The sequence below is a fragment of the Erinaceus europaeus genome, chromosome 12 (genome assembly GCF_950295315.1).
Source record: "Erinaceus europaeus chromosome 12, mEriEur2.1, whole genome shotgun sequence".
Lineage (NCBI taxonomy): Eukaryota > Metazoa > Chordata > Mammalia > Eulipotyphla > Erinaceidae > Erinaceus > Erinaceus europaeus.
In genome coordinates this window covers 75,536,788-75,556,257 of record NC_080173.1, presented here as the reverse complement: position 1 = coordinate 75,556,257, position 19,470 = coordinate 75,536,788, and the positions used below count along the sequence as shown (strand labels likewise).

General features: G+C 43.9%; 1 protein-coding gene across 3 annotated transcripts in view; it reads left to right on the top strand.

Annotated features, from left to right (window-relative positions):
- The first annotated feature begins 1,428 nt into the window (after positions 1-1,428).
- The window catches only part of LYRM9 (LYR motif containing 9), a 35,136-nt gene continuing 17,094 nt past the window's right edge, over positions 1,429-19,470 (top strand). For all 3 annotated transcript variants that reach the window (XR_009553136.1, XR_009553137.1, XM_060204005.1), the window contains exons 1-3: positions 1,429-1,493; positions 16,969-17,110; positions 18,481-18,573. Coding sequence is in view for 1 of the 3 variants with exons in the window: in XM_060204005.1 (XP_060059988.1) it covers positions 16,985-17,110; positions 18,481-18,573 (219 nt within the window). In the remaining 2 variants the exon portion in view is untranslated. The remainder of the gene's footprint in view (positions 1,494-16,968; positions 17,111-18,480; positions 18,574-19,470) is intronic.

Sequence of the window (19,470 nt, the reverse complement as noted above, 5' to 3'; positions counted from 1 at the left end):
AGCCTGGTGATTGACTGCATGTCCACTAGCCATGTGCCTTTGGTTATGTGTATAAATAAGACAGCAGAATTAGGAAGATGCAATTGTATCTTTCACATATACTTGGCCCAAGTCCACAGATTGAAAATAAATTGAGGGTGAGGCAATAATCTTAATATTTGAGGGGAGAAACCTCCACCTGATTCGGAGCAAAGCTATTATGTTAGATGAAAAGGAAAAGAAAGAGAATTAGGAAAAAATGTAAGACAGAACAGACTAAACAAGACACTTGTGGGTGGCTGAAATGTACTGACACCTGTCTTGGGGAAATTTGGAAATACACCCTGGTGACAACAGTCCTGCAAACCAGCTTTCCCTCAATAAAGTGATACTGCAGCTGGGAAAACAAAACAAAACAAAACAAAACAAAAACTTGTGTTAAGGAATATCTCCTGATTCTCTTATCCTAAAAGGATAAAGAGACAGATTTCCAGGTGTCATCAATGATCAATGTTTTCCAGAGAGAGAGAGAGGGGGAGAGAGAGTGAGAGAGAGAGAGAGAGAGAAAGGAGAGACAGAAAGAAAAGGAAAGTTGTCCTGCTAAATTAGCTACACATGGATTCTGTGCAAGGAAACCAGCCGTTTCGTTACAAATGGGCTTAAAAAGCCCTGATGAAGCGAGGTGTGAACAGAAGCAATATTATCCACTAATTCAACTCCCTTTTAGACATCAGCTGAGAGAAGAGCAGCAGCATTACTGAACAGGGGGTTTGTCTTAAGATAAAGACTCATCCTTATTTCTTTCAGGATATAAAACTTGTATTTAAATCAATTCAGCGAAGCACTTCAGCTTTAGACATTAGAGAGAGGGGGGAGCCTATTTAATAAAACAGTATTATTTCATTTTCAAAGAATGATACTGGCAGTTGCTCGGAGTTTAAATTCGGTATTCTTTTCCTCAATTATAATTATAGATGGGTCTGAAAGGAAGCAAGCCTATTACTGTCATATTTATTCTTTGACAGGTGTTATGGGACTGTAATTTGATGAAATGACTCAAAACGCAGATTCCCATCCAAATATAATTCCTGTCATCAACACGAGTGGCTTTAGAAGTCCTCCAGCAAGCCTCTTCCGTTCTTTGAAGATCTCTGTTATTTTAGCAACAATCCCTAGTCAAGAATATAGGGGATAACCTGCCTTCAGGTTTTATTTCCCAGGTAGCAGGAGCCAGGAGGAAGAGTGGGTGTGTACTGAAGGTAAAGCAGTCTATGTGCGGGAGTAACATTCCTTTTGCTCTAGGTGGGGGGTGGGGGGGTGGTGGATCTGGGAAGAGGTACCCAGTGGGAATTGCAGGCGACCCGAACCCCACGCGGCCAGCAGAGGGCGCTGGCTCACAGTGGCCAGGCCGTGGCGGGGGTGGGGGGGAGCGGTGCCGCGCTGGTCTTGCAGCGCAGGCGCACTGTGGTCTCCACCTCGGCTGCATCCGGGCTGGAGGTCCTCCCCGGAGGCGGGTGAGCCGTGCGGCGCGGGCTCTGGGCGGAGACGGGCGGAGACGGGCGGTCGGGCGGCGAACCATAGGTCTCCTGGAGGCCTAGCGACCACTAGTTCATCTTCCTTCCCTTTCCCGTTGCCTCTTTCACCCTCGCAGCGCCGCGATCCCCGGGGCGCAACTCCGGACGCTGCAGGCCTCGCAGGGCGCCTCAGAGGAGGGCGAGGTCTCGGGCGCGGGGAACCCGGGGGGCTTGGGGGCCTCTGCAAAACCCCCCTCTGTTGAAAGGTGCAGCTTCTGAGCCAGCCTCAGTTTGCAAGCAGCTGTGGCCCTCCCTGCTCGGAGCACCCGGTGTGCACGCTTACCTGGAGTAACCTTCACATTCAGGTCCAGTGCCTCGACCTTTCTCTTGCTTGTTTTCCAACAAACACACTTTTTTTTTTAAATCTTTGTATTGAGGTAACGGTGCATTACAAGGTAATTTGCTTTAGATATAAAGTGCAGGGGAGAGAGCATACTGGTTATGCAAAGAGACTGTCTTGCTTGAGGTTTCGATGTCCCAGGTTTAACCCTCTGCCCCACCTTAAGGCAGAATTGATCATTGCTCAGTTAAAAAATAAATAGATAAATAAAGGTCCACATCTCTCCCAGCATGTGTGGGGTTGGGGAGATAACATAATGGTTATGAAAAGACCTGAGGCACCAGTGTCTCAAGTTAAGTTCCAGGCACCACCACACGCTAGAAATGAGCAGTGCTCTGGTTGGGGAGAGAGAGAGAAAAAAAAAAAAAGTTAAGTTACCACACTTAGCACTATAACTCCAGTATGTCCAACAAAGTCTGTTGGTTCTCCTCCACCTCTACAACTTCTCCCACCCCCTTGGTGACCTGTTTTCTGCAGAATCTAAGGGCTTGCTTCCCTGTGACTTTGTTCCCTTGCTTTGTCTCTTTATATCCCACATATAAGTGACACCATCAGTTATTTAGCTTTTGTCTTCCAACTTACTTCACTTAGCACAATCTTCTCCAGTTCCATCCATGTTGTAGCAAATGACAAGGTTTCTAGCAATTCACCCTCTCAAAGTGCACCACTGAATGTCTCTTAGTATATTTATATTCCTCACCCTTCCATTAGCTACCACCCCTACAATCTTCCATTCAGTCTAGTTCCAGGCAACCACTCACTAATGCTTCTTCTTCATCTAGTTTCATAATCATATGGTCTTCTGTGGCTGACTGCTTTCCGTCAGTGTCTTCAAGATTCAGCCATGGTGTAGTGCCTATCAGGACTTTCTACTTATTACACAGTAATATTCCTTTGTATTTATCTACTTATCAGTTGAAGGACCTTAAAACTAAACTTCTTACCACCACCTACCAGATCCTTCTGGATCTTACTTCCCTAGACAGCATCCTCTTTGCCCTTGCCCTCTCTCCCTCTCTGGGCCTCAGGGAAACTAGAGGTCACCTTCCTCCCACAGACCTTCACACAGGTGGCAGGCTGCTCTGTGCCTTCACCACCCTTCCCTTTCACGTGACTGAATCCAGCCCTTTTAAACTTAAAAGAGTTAATGTTCCTTTCTCAAGAAACCTCTGACCCGTGACTGGGGGAGAGGCCCCTGAGCCAATCTCTTAGTAACCTGAATTCTGCTTTGTAGTAGTTAGCATAGCTGAATAATTATTTTTTTTATTAGTTCCTGTTATTGTATAAGTTCCTTTGGGTTGGTAACTGCCTTGTTTGTTTCTGTTTCTCTAGTACCAAGCCCCATTGTACTGCTCAATGACTGTCGAAACACATACACACATGAGAGTCTACATGGCAGGTACACATCTCTATGGATAGAAGGAGTACAGCTACAAATGAGCTCCTAACTCTTTTTTCCCCTCAAACTTGTAGCTCTTCCTCCCTTCCCCAAATCCTAACTCTTATGGAATTTATATTCCAGTGATAGAATGCAAACAGGTGGTAATGAGTGTTGTGAAGAAAACCAGAAAGGATAGCCGTGTGGTTAGAGAAGGGCCTCTGAGTGTGACTAGGATTCACGGGAGCATGAGAAGAGAAGAAGAAACCAGGAACTTTCAGCTTTCAGGAGGAGCCCTGGGTGTGTGTAGAAAACACTTGAGTTAGGACAGCTCAACTGGGCACAAAGCTTAGCTGTGGTTCCTGCATAGTTCTGTGTGACCTTGAATTTCAGTTTTCTTCCTCTGTAAAGAGGGAGTAGTAGTAGGGTTAAGTAGATTAAGTTTGTACCCATTTATTGGGGAAACTGACGATCCTTCCTAGCCGACTGAATCTACATGGATCCCAGTCACTTTCAAAGCCAGCAACAAGCAGACATCAGGCTCAACCTGACGCTGTTGACTGGCTACGGAAGAAGGGCAAAACGCTAGAAGAAGAAGTAGATTAAATAGTTCCTCTGCAGTGCCCTGTGCCCCCAGTAGGTGGATACTACATTAGTTGCCTACTTTTATCCTAAAAGCAGGCTCACGTGTTGTGTGTGACCTGTGTGGGAGAGGCATAAAGTGCTCTAATGCAGTAATTGTGTTCAGGGTGCTGGATGGTCCATTCAGAGACCAGCATATTTGTATTTTGTATTATTCCCCCAGTTTGCTTTGACTAGGATACCTCACCATGTTCCTTTTACACTGGTGAAGGCTTGGGGTGGTTTGGACTGACAAATGTGCCATTTGGTATGACTCTTGAGCCTTTAAGACAACAGGTGTTAGAAAGCTGAGGATGCACACCCTGAGGACTGGAGTCTGAGACCTGGCTCTGCCATCTGCTGGCTTTTGACTTTACAACAGTCACTTTCCTCTCTGGCTTCAGTTCCTTCCCTGGTGGTAAATGGATATCAGCTAACACACATTTATTGAGCTTCTGTTATGTTCTGGCTTTGGTAACAATGAAGGATTAATATAAGATTGTCTCTGCCCTCTAGAAACTTAACAGTGAGCAAGAAAACAGAGAACCAGGAGTAGTAGGAAAGGGTGAGGTATTTGAACATCTAACATGCCAGCTCCTGTGCTGGGTACCTTATGTTGGCTTGCTTCATCTTTACAATACCCCTCCCCACCCCAGTTTGATATATATTCAGTTTTCAGGCTTACAGAGGAGGAGGGAGAAATTCAGACAACTCAAGAAATTGTTTAGGATCACAAAGATAGTAAATGATAGAGATAGGTTCCAAAATTAGTGTTTTTGTGTCTAAAGCCTACTTTAAGGTCTTCTTTCACATCAGTACAAAATGACTCCATGACAGTGTGATGACCCTATTGCAGGTGCATGGATGGTATGGGAGAAAAAACATGAGGAGGTCACACAGTTGCTGAACCTAAGGATAAACAGAAATTCTCCAGGCTGGTGAAAAATTCAAGGTAGGGGAAAGAAATGTTGAAGAACACAGAACATTTTAACAATGCTAACTATGATAGCAATAAACAGATCATAAGTATATGCCTGGTATGACACTAAAATGTTTCTGAGTTTTATTTAATCATTGCAATGATTCTTTTTTAAAAACTTAACGAGAAAAGACGAGAGAGCCCAGAATACAACTTTACTGCATATGCAGTGCTAAGGAACTGAGGCACTTCACAAAGATCCCATGTAGGAAATACTACTAGCTGCCACCCTACAATATGCAGTAGACTCTGAGATGGAAGTTAAGAAACTTTCCCAGGATTCCATAACTGGCAAGTGATAGAAACAGGGTTTGCATCGCTATTCAACATAAGGTTGAAAGTTCTTGCTGTAGTACTCAGGCAGGAGCAAGGAATTAAAGGCATACAGATTGGAAGAGAAGAAGTCAAACTCTCCCTATCTGCAGATGACATCATAGTATACATAGAAAAACCTAAAGAATCCAGCAAAAAGCTTTTGGAAATCATCAGGCAATGCAGTAAGGTGTCAGGCTACAAAATTAACATTCAGAAAGAAAAGAAAAGAAGAAAAAAGAAAAGAAACAAGGTTTGAATTCAGGCTATCAGACCCCGAAGTCCATGATCTTAAACTGTAAGTTCAGTGTGTGACTACAGGCCAGGAAGCATTGCTAGATAAAGAATATTGGACAGAGGTTTTGAAGAAGAGGAAAGGCAGGGGCCTAGTTATAGGAAGTATCTGTAGGTAGCTCTGTGGGGTTGGACTGGAAGGAGAGATTGATTAGAAGGTGTCTGGTTAATCCAAGTAGGGACTGTTACGCAGCTGAGAAACTAGGTAGTATCCAGGAGCATGAAGGTCAGAGCAAGATATGGGGTCTTAGAGAGGAGGAACAACTTTTCAACGTCCTCTACAAGGAGTCAGGATTGCTACCCCATTTCTAGTTTAGGAGAAAAATGCATGTGCAAAATGTAGCCTTGGAGTTGGGGGAAGCAAAATCACTCGCTTTCTATACTGCAACTTTGCTCACCCAGAAGAGTAATTGCATATTTAAACAATGGTCTGTGCAGTCTTAATTTAGCTTGTATCAGTGCTCGAAAGGGCATAATTTCTGGTAATTTTCTGTAGTTCTATTTTTTTCTTGCCTTCTTAAAAATATATGACTTTCTTCACCTATATTTAGATGCTCTAAATCAGGGTGCAGGTTATAGAAAGAGGCAGTTGGGTTAGATGGGGCCCATTTTTCAGTGCTTGGGTGATGCCACCTGGCTTCTAGAAATTCCCATTGTGACTTTCTTTTCATCATTCTCCTTTATTCTGTCATATCTTCCTTTGGATAGTCTAAGGACTTTTTTTTTAAATATTTATTTTATTTATTTATTCCCTTTTGTTGCCCTTGTTGTTTTATTGTTGTAGTTATTATTGTTGTTGTTGTTGTTGGATAGGACAGAGAGAAATGGAGAGAGGAGGGGAAGACAGAGAGGAGGAGAGAAAGATAGACACCTGCAGACCTGCTTCACCGCCTGTGAAGCGACTCCCCTGCAGGTGGGGAGCCGGGGTTCGAACCGGGATCCTTATGCCGGTCCTTGTGCTTTGCACCACCTGCGCTTAACCCGCTGCGCTACAGCCCGACTCCCTAAGAACTTTTTTTAAAATTTCTTTATTGGGGAATTAATGTTTTACATTCAACAGTAAATACAATAGTTTGTACATGCATAACATTCCCCAGTCTAAGAACTTTTAAGACATTTTCTTACTTGTTCCCGGGACCTCTTTTTTTGCAGGATGTGTGTGTGTAATTTCTTGGTGTAATTAGTATCAGCCTGTGACTTATCTGTTGATATATTAGGGGGAAGTTATTGATGATATCCTTGGGTTTTCTTTTTTTTTTAAAGTATGCAGCCAGGCCTTATAGAGAAGGTTGAGAAGTAAGTACTGAATAGTTGTATAACTGTGTGCTTCCTGAGTGCTTGCGTCTGGTCCTGAATGAATCCTGGGGTGAATTCAGATCAATGCTCTGATCCAGGCAACATTGTGTGGTGGCTCACATGTGAATATAGCATGTGGTGGTGGAAGCACATAAGGGCACAGACTTTGGAATCAGATAGACTTAGGTGTGGTTCATAATCTTACCAAGAATAGCAGCCGTATGGCCCCTAGCAAATTACTTAACCTCCCAGAGCCTCAGTTTCCTTGTCTGTAAAATGGTAGCTATTGATAGCTACCTTAAAAGGGTATATGAACCCTCAGGGCCTACCTGGAACATGCTAATCACTTCCCAAATGTTAGGTAGTAAGACACCCAGTCAGCTTCACAGAAGATTCAGGATGGGAGAGTTAGGTACCATGTCAGGCCCTTCATCTCTATGATCTTCAGACTGAGTCTAGAGCCACATGGGCCAGGTGTCCGGGACAGTGTACATGAATGACTGGCAGTGCTGACAGTCTCCTTGTACCCCATTGGCAGCTGGTATGGGATTGTTTTCATGCTGTTGTAGTGCTGGATCAAGTTGAGCTGGGTAACAGATAGCATCAGGTACCTCAGAGATCATGGCAGATTGTGACTCTGGACTAAAACTTAAAAAAATCACAAGATGGGTAAAGAGAATTAAGAATAGTTCATGGGAAATGGTGTCATGAACTAAATGCCAGAGTCATCTGAGGGCAGAGTATGCTGTCTGAACTGCATTCCTTGAATTTTCAGATGAAGGAGGTGACATTGCCACCTGAGTCCCTGTATTTATTGTAGCTAATCAGGACACAAGAGCACTGTAGTTCCCCACTGGACAATATTTTCAAGAGTGAAATCCATAATGAGTGTGTGTGTGTGTGTGTGTGTGTGTGTGTGTGTATCCAGAGGGGAATGAACAGAATAAGGAAGCAGAGGGAGGGCACCTTAAGGAAGGTTATCTTGGAAAAGAAACAACTGAGAGGCTGGGGTAACTGACCTTGTATAATGAAGCCAGGTCTTTAGGGCAGGTTAGGGACATTTTTACCCTCAAGGGGCAAAGCTCAGGCCAAATGAGTTGAATTTTACAAAGGAGATTTTAGCTCAGAAGCATAAGGACTTTGACAGCCCAGGCTGAATGAAAATGGAGTGCTTTGGCTTGGGAGGTCAAGAGCTCCCTGCCTGAACGAGCATGTTGAGGGAGAGAAGCTGATGACTCCCTGCCAGGGTTGTGGAGAAGAGATTTTTATTTTTTACACTGAATGGGAGAAGGTTACTTTCAGTTCTTTAGTGTTCTGGTCTTGAATGACTGCCTACTTTGAACTGTTTTTCTGCTCATTGAGTTAACATCATTTCCTGAGAGAGAAAGTCTATTATAAACCAAGCCTTAGGTGTTTTTTATAACTTTCTGTTTCATTAAAGAGTATAGGATGAATAACTAGAACTCAGTTCTGAATTAAGAAAAGATAAAAATAAATTCTACCTGAATTTATTTAGTTTGATTTAGTTAAAAGAAAAAGAAAATGCATGTTTTTTTTTTCTTTGATGCATATAGAGCCAGTAGAATCCATGAAATCCACAAACTGCTCCTACTCTCATTTTGCACCAGAGGCTTCCTCTATCAGGCCATTATTTATGCTGGAAAGAAGTGTTATAAGGAGGCCAGGTGGTGGCACAAATAGTAAAATGTACACGTTACCATGCATTGGGACTGGGGTTAAAGCCTCTAGTTTCCACCTGCAGGGGGGAAGCTTCACAAGCAGAGAAGCAGTCTGCCAGTGTCTCTCTGTCTACCCCTCCCCATCCCCATCTCTCTCCCTATTTCTCTCTGTCTTTATTGTAATTAAAAATGAACAAATAAGGGTTGGGGTAGATAGCATAATGGTTATGCAGAGACTCTCAGGCCTGAGGCTCCCAAGCCACAGGTTCAATCCCCTGTACCACCATAAGCCAGAGCTGCCCATGTTCAGTGGGGAAGCAATTACAGAAGCCAGACCTTCCACCTTCTGCATCCCACAATGACCTTGGGTCCATACTCCCAGAGGGATAAAGAATGGGAAAGCTATCAGGGGAGGGGACGGGATACGAAGTTCTGGTGGTGGGAATTGTGTGGAGTTGTACCCTTCTTATCCTATGGTTTTTCTCAGTGTTTCCTTTTTATAAATAAAAAAATTAAAAAAGAAACAGAAAATTTAAAAAGTGTTATAAGGGTTTTGCAACATTGTTTTTATTTTTCCTGCCTTTTTTAGGGTGTGGGAGAGGACTGGGGAGTAGACTTCATATTTAGTGTACCAGGGAATTATTTTCTCTTATTTAATCTTCATATCTGGCTTGCCATGATTTGGGGTACACTATTCCACTCAGCCTTCAGTGTCCTGAGTGTTGTTGGAGGAGAAAGGATTTTGACATCCCTCAGTTGAGTTATGACTGTGTGTTAGCCTGATAGGAATAGCAAAGCACCAGAAGTTGTGGTTCATCAGTGAGAAGTCCGAGTCAGGAAGAGGGTGGAGTGAATGGGGGATCTGGCTTGAACACTCCCCATCCCCAGTCTCCAAAACATGCATACTAACGAATTTAGAGTTTGACCCATGTGTGCCATTAAAGGATATCAAGCAGTGGACCCAAAAATGAAGTCCATGTTTTTGGAGATTCACACTGGCTGTGGCACAGGGAGGGCCAAGTGGAATAGAAAACAGAAGGATACTGGATTAATCCAAGATAGAGGGTCTGAGAACCAAACTGGATTTTAAAAGAAGGGGCCCTCTTTCTTCCAGTAACTTGAAGAAATCCAACCTGATAGGGTATCTGCTTTGCTGTGCCCACAGCCCAGGTCCAAATCTTATTACCACATACATGGGAGGTGCTCTGGCAGTGGAGGAAATTCTAGTGTTGTGGTGTCTCTCCCTCTCTTGGTCTCTCTCTATGTGTCAGTCAGAATGAAAAAGTATCCCAGACGGGTAAATGCACACACATGTATGGTCCTGACTCCACATAAATAAATACATAAATAAATAAATGGAAGTCATTAGATTAGAGCCAGTCTGTATACTAGCTTTTTTTTTTCTTTTTAAATTTTATTTATTATTGGATTGAGACAGAGAGAAATTGAAGAGGGGGAAGTAGAGAGGGAAAGAGACAGACACCTGCAGCCCTGATTCACTGATTGTGAAGCTTCCCCTTTACAGGTGGGGACAGGGTCTTTTTTTTTAAATTTTTATTTATAAAAAGGAAACACTGACAAAACCATAGGATAAGAGGGGTACAATTCTACACAATTCCCACCATCAGAACTCCATATCCCATCCCCTCCCCTAATAGCTTTCCTATTCTTTATCCCTCTGGGATTATAGACCCAGATTCAATATGGGATGCAGAAGGTGGAAGGTCTGGCTTTTGTAATTGCTTCCCTGCTGAATGTGGGCATTGATAGTTCGATCCATACTCCCAGCTTGCCTTTCTCTTTCCATATAAGTACTGTGTGCTAACCGATTGTAATACTGGAGCTCATGTCTCTCTCTTTCCCTAGTGGGGCAGGGCTCCAGGACACACTGGTGGGGTTGTCTGCCCAGAGAAGTCCAGTTGGCATCATGGTAGCATCTGGAACCTGGTGGCTGGAAAAAGAGTTAACAGATAAGGCTGAACAAGTTGATGACTAATCATGAACCTAACGGCTAGAATAGTGCAGATGAAGAGTTGTGGTCTCCATTTTGAAGATAGCTAGTAGGTCTATTTTAGTTATATTCCAAAGGGCCCATGACTATACTAGTTTTTGCCTGAGCCTGACATCTGATATGCAGGTGGACCCAAGTCGTTGTCTGTGTGTCCTAGTTCTGTCATTCCCTGGTTGTGTAGAGGGCCAACTCACTTTTCAGGCTCTGTATCAGCAAAGTGGTGATAATGACTTTTGTCTGAAGGCTGTTGTGAAAAGATCTCACACCATACTTAGCACATCACTTGGTCTCAGGAAGATTTCTGCATATGAGTTGGGGGGAAGCTGAGTCTGAGGAGACTGTAAAAAGCTGAGGAGGAGGGGGAGGAGGAGTGGGAAATGGAGGGTGTTTCTGCCAGAGGTGATGGTGAAGAGTATCCAGGGCATGAGGAGTCTTCAGAGGGTAGCAACTATTACTTTTCAGTGGGCAGGAACACAGGAACACTGGACATTTAGATCCCCAGGACCTAAGAGTAGGGAGAAGGAAGAGCTATTTTCTTACGGTTCAGGACTAGATTTTGAGGTTATTCAGTCATTAAACATTCATGGAATCCAGTATGTACCCAGTACTGAGCTAGGCAAACAGTGGTGAAGACTATGCCATAATTCTTGCTCTCCTAGGAGTTGGTTCTTCTCGGGGAGATGGAGAGGCATATACTTAGAGCATGGGCATGATTTCTGCTGACAAAAGCAGGCACAACCAGGTTGCGTTCAAACAGATAAGTGAAAATCTGGTTCCTTATGGGGGAAAAGGAGAGAGGAGGACTTCAGAGTTAAGGAGAAGGCCAGGGAACTAGGCAAACATCTAGAAATTTCCAGAAGGCCAGGAGACAGTGCAAGAATGGCACAGAGCAAGAAGACACATGACTGCTAGGGAACATGAACTCATTTTTAGGCTCTTTGTAACTGTGTTCAAGAACTCACGTACAGAAATGGTAGACTCTCAGTTGCCTAGCTTGGGTCTCATGTTCTCCTTGTGGCAGCAAGAGATAGAGTCAACTCATCACATGGAGAGAGTGATATCAGTTTCTTGCTATGTGTGTTAATCAAGCTCACCAGAAACTAAAAACCTAAATTCACTCACCTTCTGCCCCTCCAAATTTCTGACCAGAATCTTTCAAGATCTTCTGCAAAAGCATTCCAGACTGTTTGTACCTGAAGACTAAATTATCCAGGAAAAAAGTTCAGATTTCATAGTTGAAATGTGGCTGGTAGAAGCAGCAGAAAAGTAGTTGTATTTGACCAATTCAGCGAGGAAGCAATTACAGAAGCCAGACCTTCCACCTTCTGCAACCCTCAATGACCCTGGGTCCATGCTCCCAGAGGGATAGAGAATGGGAAAGCTATCGGGGGAGGGGGTGGGATATGGAGATTGGGCGGTGGGAATTGTGTGGAGTTGTACCCCTCCTACCCTATGGTTTTGTTAATTAATCCTTTCTTTAATAAAAAAAAAAAAAAAAAAAAAAAAAGATAGAGTCTTGAGGGCAGTTCCCACAGGCCAAACTCAGTGGGAAGAAGCCACCTTTTTTTTTTTTTTTTAGTTTTTTAATTATTTTTATTGATGATTTAATAGTGATATACAGGATTATAAGATGATGGGGCATAATTCTGTACCACTACCACCACCACAATTCGTTGCCCCCACTCCCCTCCAGTGGTAATCATCATAGTTCTAATAAAACAAATTAATAAGGGATAGCTCGGGCTCTTTCAGGTGTCCATGGGCCTCCCACCCAACGTGGTGGCAGGGTGCTACACAATCAGTAATTTCTATCTTTCCCTAGTGGGGTAGGGCTCTGGGGAGGTGGGGCTCCAGGATACATTGGTGAGGCTGTCTGCCCAGGGAAGCTAGGCTGGTGTCATGGTATTATTTGCAACTTGGTGGCTGAAAAGCAGTAAGATATAAAGCAGGACAAATAGTTTAATAATCAGGAACCTAAAGGTAAGAATAGAGCAGATAGAACTAAGGGTCTTCATGTTGGAAGAAGCTAATAGGTCTATTTTAGGTATATTCCAAGGGGCCCATGACTTTAGTAGTTTTTTTTTTTTTTGAGTCTGATAGCTCACATGTAGGTCTCTGGTCAGGGAACCCTTGGATTCCCACATATATAAGATGGGCCGGGAGTCAGGTAGTAGTAGCACAGCGGGTTAGCGCACATGGGGCAAAGCGCAAGGACCGGTGTGAGGATTGTGCTTTGAGCCCCGGGCTCCCCACCTGCAGGGGTTTCGCTTCACAGGCGGTGAAGCAGGTCTGCAGGTGTCCATCTTTCTTTATCCCTCTCTTTCTTCCCCTCCTCTCTCCATTTCTCTCTGTCCTATCCAACAATGACAACATCAATAACTACAACAATAATAAAAACTACTACAGCTATGAAAAAACAGCAAGGGCAACAAAAGGGAAAATAAATAAATGAATAAATGAATAAATAAATATAAAAGTTGGTCCTAGACCTCTAAAAGGTCCCTCTCTCCACCACCACTGGTCATTTCCATCAGGGACATCATCATAAGCCCTGCTGTGGGCGGGCCTCTCCAGGATTTTGCCCTCATTGTAGAGCAGCAGTGGTAGGGACTGCCCCACTCTCCAAAGACATGCTGGGTTAGCATACTCTGCCACTTGAGGAAAACTGGGCCTGAAATGAATGCAGTCTAGACTGTCATAGCTATGACCATGGGATTCAAGCTCTGACTGACAGGGATATACAGGTTACACAGGCCCCAGTGCTAAATATGAATAGATAATGGGCCCTAGGTCAGATGGATGGGGTTAACAGTTAATGGTATTTATATACTTTCCCCACGTTTGGGAGCTACTCTCCCTAATTCAGCTTTCTAGTCCTAGTCTCGACTCTGACACCATCTCTCCAGACAATATATATATATATATATATATATATATATATATATATATATATATTTTTTTTTTAATTTTTAAAAAATTTTCCCTTTTGTTGCCCTTTTTTTTCATTGTTGTTGTTACTGATGTCGTCGTCATTGTTATATAGGACAGAGAGAAATGGAGAGAGGAGGGGAAGACAGAGAGGAGAGAAAGACACCTGCATACCTGCTTCACCGCCTGTGAAGTGACTCTCCTGCAGGAGGGGAGCCGGGGGCTTGAACCGTGATCCATCCTTGAGCTTCATACCACGTGCGCATAACCAGCTGCACTACTGCCCAACTCTCAATAAATATATATATTTTTAAGAGTCTGAACAGAGACTGTGCTCTGGAAATAGGAAGGAAGAGACATATATGAGGGTACAGTCTGATAGGCTGCAAGGTAAGTGTCATGGAGACTGAGGATGGAGAAGGAGCCTGGATTGATTCTGGATGGTTTGGGTTTCGTTGACTGAGAAGATGAAGGTGTTTGAAGTCAGGTCCAAAGAATAAGAAACCTGAATCAAGTGTTCTGCCAGGGCCACAGCATTTGACTGCTGTTTTAGCAATATTGCTGTGAGGTTCATTGTCCTTTAAATAATAGAAAACCCACACTTTAAATTAAATTAAAACATTTTTAATTTAGCTCTTTTGAGTGGACCCACACATGCATTCTCTGCCAGTTATTACTGAGAATGACTAAGTATTATAATTGAGCTGAAAATAATCTCCCGCCCATACTTGCTGGGTTAGTTTCTAAGTATTGCTGGTGTTTTAAAGTAACGAAACAAGAGTTGTGCTCCTTCCAAATGTTAATTTTGAAGACTGCAGATGGTCACCATCTGTTGCACGACTAGCATTTTACAATATTTGATTAGCACTTTATATAGCTTGGGGAAGCCTGCCAGTGGAGTCTGCCTGTCAGGTTAGGGTCTTAAGTGCTGTGTCCTCCATGGGGCTCCTTGAAGATCTCCCTTCCCATTGTATGAGGCCCCTTCTGTTTGATGGCTCAAAGCATGTCTGGTTGATTGGTAGGCTGATATGCATTGTTGGAGGATCTTAAAGAGTTTGTACTCTTCCTTAGAGTGGGAATCATCAGAGTTTGTCATGGAAGTGGAATCTGAGAGGTTGGAATCTATATTACTACTTGGTTGCATGTGACAGAACAACACTCACTCTGCTTTGGCAAAGGGGATTAAATTGGCTCAGATCATTGGCAAGTCTGAGGCTTGCCAATGTTAGGATGCACATGAGTTCTACAGACATGATTTTGCTTGGCCCTGCCTTCTGTAGTATGGCTTTAGTCTTAGCTTCATGAGGAAGCATGTTGGATTCTAGAGGGAAAAAACTCAATGCTTTCCAGGCCACTCCTGTGGATGTATTGAGATTCACTCTGATTGGACCAACATCTGTCACGTGCCCATCTGTGAACCAATCCCTGCCACCATGCAGATGAAGGGTTCTGATTGGTTAAGTGAAGTGGCATTCCACCCAGACTTTGTGGACTGAGACTGAGATCTGGTGAGCTGTAAATTCCTGGTCAACATCCCAGGAAAGGAGGTAGAATGAACAGGGCAGATGTCCACTTGCTCATCCCAACATCTGAGAGAGAATTCAGAGTATCAGGAGGAACTGGCAAATCTAGCTTGTGTGAACAGACATTTATTGTTGCTAGGAGGATAATATGCTGGAAATGGAATGAAGGAGGCTCTAAAACCATCTACTTAATAAATATTTCTTAGTTTAAGGCCAGCTGGTAGATTTAGCATTCTGGTTGGCTTCCCCACCCCCTCTTTTTTTTTTGAGGAGAGCTGATCTTTCTTCTTTTTATGTTACTTTAAATTTAAGTAAACTCATTAAATCTTGGCTTCTTAGCTCCTTCATTTGGAACCTAGTGAGTTTCTCTCTTATAATGGGGAAAACGGTACAGAGGAGATAACAGGTTTCATTCAGTCCAGCTCAACAAACAGGGCACGAAGGCTGAAATCTGGGCCAGACTCCACAGGCCTGGCAGCCGATGAATCCCTGTCAGTGTAGGAAGCTCTGAAGCAGCTCCGTGAGCAGGGCACTGCAGCACCCACACTCCCCCACTCCCCTACTCCCCCAGATCTTCCTGCTCATCTCCCTACTCCTCCATCAGTGACACCTCACCTGAAGTTGCTTTCTAGAAAGAAGATTCTAGGATGAGGCTTTACATCTCACTTTTGATCCTTACAGCCCTACCCTGGACTGAAACTTCTATAGGAGTGGATGTATGCCCAGCCAAAGTGCAGGGTCTGGGGTGTGTGGGTAGCATGGGATACCTCACCTCTATTGCTACTGTTATTGTTACTTTTTGTGCCACAGGGGAGTGAACTCAGAGACTTACACATGCACAGTACTACCGTCAAGTGACCTTTCCAGTTGATTTTTTATTAGTGAGTTAATAGTGATTTACATGATTATAAAATAATGAAGGTATAGTTTTATGCCACTCCCATCACCAAACTTCTCTGCCCTCACCCCCAATGACCAGTTGATCTGTACCCCCAGCCTGTTTCTCCCATCCAAGTACTAACGAGGCCCGACCCTGCTTAGCTTCTGAGATCAGACGAGATCGGGCATGTTCAGGGTGATATGGCCGTAGACCCCAGCCTGTTTCTATCTTTCCCTAGTAGGGTAGGCCTCTGGAGAGATGAGGTTTTGGGACACGTGCGAGGTCACCTGCCCAGGGAGGTCAGGATAGGATCATAATAACATCTGGAACTTGGTGACTGAAAGGCAGTAAGATATAAAGAAAGAAAATATTTAGTAAAAACCAGAGGATCAATGAGTAGGATTAGAGCCTATGAGAATAGGGACCCTAAGATGGAAAGAAGTGGGGATGTCTATTTTTAGATGATTCTAGGATCCCAGGACCCAGCTGATTTTTTCAATCTTTTATTTTTTAATTTTTTTTTAAAAGAAGAGAGGAAATGACAGATGAGAAAGAGAAGTGTCACAGCACTGCTTCACTATGTCTGGAACTCTCCCTGGTGCTGTCCATGGTACTTCCACATGGTGTCTGGGCTTGACCTTATGGCCTCATGCAAAGCAAATGTATTTTACTGAGTGAACTATCTTTTGTCTCCCTAATTTTTTCCCCTCTAGGTTTATTTCTAGGACTTGGTGCCTGCACTACAAATTCACTGCTCCTGGAGGCCATTTTTTCTCTTTTGTTGCCCTTGTTTTTTATTGTTGTTGTTTTATTATTGTTATTGTTGTTATTATTGTTATTGTTGTTTTATTATTGTTATTATTGTTTATTATTGTTGATGTTGGCATTGTTGGGTAGGGCAGAGAGAAATGGAGAGAGGAGGGGAAGACAGAGAGGGGGAAGAGAAAGATAGACACCTGCAGACCTGCTTCACCTCCCCCCTGCAGGTGGGGACCTGGGGGTTTGAATCCTCATGCTGGTCCTTGAGCTTTACACCATGTGCACTTAACCCACCCAGCTACCGCCCAGCCCCCTCCCTAAATATTTTTTTAAGTCTAGTCCACAGAGTGCTGGTACGTGGGAGCCAGAGCAGGTATTGGATCAATGCTATAAAGTGATGTCCTATATTTTCCAGGGGCAGAGTTTTACAGATGGCTCCACTACCAGGGGCAGAGTTGGTCCAGAGTCCGCGGCAGCTTTACCGATACCTGCTGCGCTGTTGTCGGCAGCTACCAACTAAGGGCATCCAGGAGCATTACAGACATGCTGTCAGGCAGGTGAGCACAGGCTGTGCTGGGTCTGCGGTGGTGGTGGGGTTTTCTCTAGTAGGTGGACTGCCAAGAGATTTGGGGTCAAGGACAGGGAACAGTGATGGCCTTTCAGGTGATGGAGGTGCAGGTACAGTCCAGTAAGAACCACCAGAAACCAATGATGAGCACCAGGCAGATGACTCAGTGGTATAGGACCTTGCATGAATTTGAGACTCAGCATCACATAATAAAAAAAAAGAAAGGAATAAATGTTGGGCAGCCCTGCTCTTCTCTCAAGTGTCTTTTCAGGAAACAGTGGGTGAAAGGATGCACCACCCAGCACATCAGATCTCTGCCAGGGCTCAAATCAAGCAGCTAACTAGAGAATTAAAATAGATTGTGGAGGACTGGGCCATAGTTTATGCGGTAGAATGTGCACCTTATCATGTGTGGAACTCTGGGTTTGAGGCCTAGCACCAGATGGGATCACCATAGACAGCACTAAGAGAGGCTGCACTCAGTGGACCAGTGTGTTTGTGTTCCTCCTCCTCCTCCTTCTCCTCCTCCTCCTCCTTCTTCTTCTTCTCTCTCTCTCCTCTTCTTTTTAAATTTAATTTAAATTTTTTATTTATAAAAAGGAAACACTGACTAAACCATAGGACAAGAGGGGTACAACTCCACACAATCCCCACCACCAGAACTCCGTATCCCACCCCCTCCCCTGATAGCTTTCCTAGTCTTTAACCCTCTGGGAGTATGGACCCAAGGTCATTATGGGGTGCAGAAGGTGGAAGGTCTGGCTTCTGTAACTGCTTCCCCATTGAACATGGGCGTTGACAGCTCAATCCATACTCCCAGCCTGCCTCTCTCTTTCCCTAGTGGGGAAGGGCTCTGGGGAAGTGGAGCTCCAGGACACACTGATGGGGTTGTGTGTCCAGGGAAGTCTGGTCGGCATCCTGCTAGCATCTGGAACTTGGTGGCTGAAAAGAGAGTTAACATACAAAGCCAAACAAATTGTTGAACAATCATTGACCTAGAGGCTGGAATAGTGCAGATGAAGAGTTGAGGGGGGGGGGGTCCTCCATTTCGTAGATAGCTAGTAGGCATATTTTAGTTATATTCCAAAGGGCCTGTGGCTATACTAGGTTTTTCTTTTCCTTTCTTCCCCCCCACCCCAGCCTGAAATCTGATATGCAGGTGGATCCAAATTATTTTCTGGGGAGATGATGTCATGGCTGGAAAAAGGACCAGAAAGCTGGATCAGGGAAGAGAGTAGCTCCCTAATATGGGAAAGGTGTATAAATATTGTTGACTGTAAACCCCATCGATTTGATGTGATCTGGGGCCCACATTCAGCTTAGGAGCCTATATGACCTCTGCATCCCTTAAATTCTCAGAGTTTCCGGGTTCATTCAGATGAAGACAACCCTGAGAGAATCCAACAGATTATTAAAAGAGCCATTGAAGATGCTGACTGGGTCATGACCAAAGTAAGTGGTTGTGTGGCTTCTGGGCATTGGTGGCTATAATATCCGTGACCACAAGGGGTCGCTCTAGTCTCATTGCTGGGAAAGATCAGCATTGTGGAGCCCTCATCAACTGCTCCACAGTACTGAAATTGGAAAGGTGGTGGCAGATGCCCTTTGGGTTGTATTTTGTTTTCTGCAAGGACAAGAGGCTACCCTCAGCCTCTAAAGGCCAGATCCTGTTTAGTCATGCTGAGTAAACTGAAATGGGGTGGCAGGAAAGAGTAAGATAATGGTCTTCCTTGAAGAAATAATGCCTAGTCTGGCTGTAGTCTTGTGATATCGCAGAGAGGACTGCTGTTTTGGAGAAGCAGGGAAAGGGGGCTGGTAGTGGTCCCCCCACTTCTCTGGGGGGTATTTCCAGTTATTTGTGTTACTGAGGAAACATTTAAGTGTCTGCTGCTTGGGAGGGGTGAGAGGAGAGGAAGTCAGTTATATAGACTGGCTGACTGGTCCTTACATTTTGCTATTAGAACAATCTGAGAACTGGGGTATCCATCACCCTCGTGTCCTCTTAAATCAGAATCCCCATATGGGGTTAGGGTTCCATTAATTTTTTTTCAACCTAATGATTCTTTTAAAAAACGCAGTGACTGAACCAGATGGGTTCTGAGGCTACTCTTCTACCTGAGTTGTTTTTTTTTTTTTTCCTTCCCCTGAACAAGATTAAACTTAAAGTGAAGGAGGAATATTGCTAGACTTTTCAATTTTATTTATTTTTATTTATTTATTCCCTTTTGTTGCCCTTGTTTTTTTTATTGTTGTAGTTATTATTGTTGTTGTTGTTGTTGGATAGGACAGAGAGAAATGGAGAGAGGAGGGGAAGACAGAGAGGAGGAGAGAAAGATAGACACCTGCAGA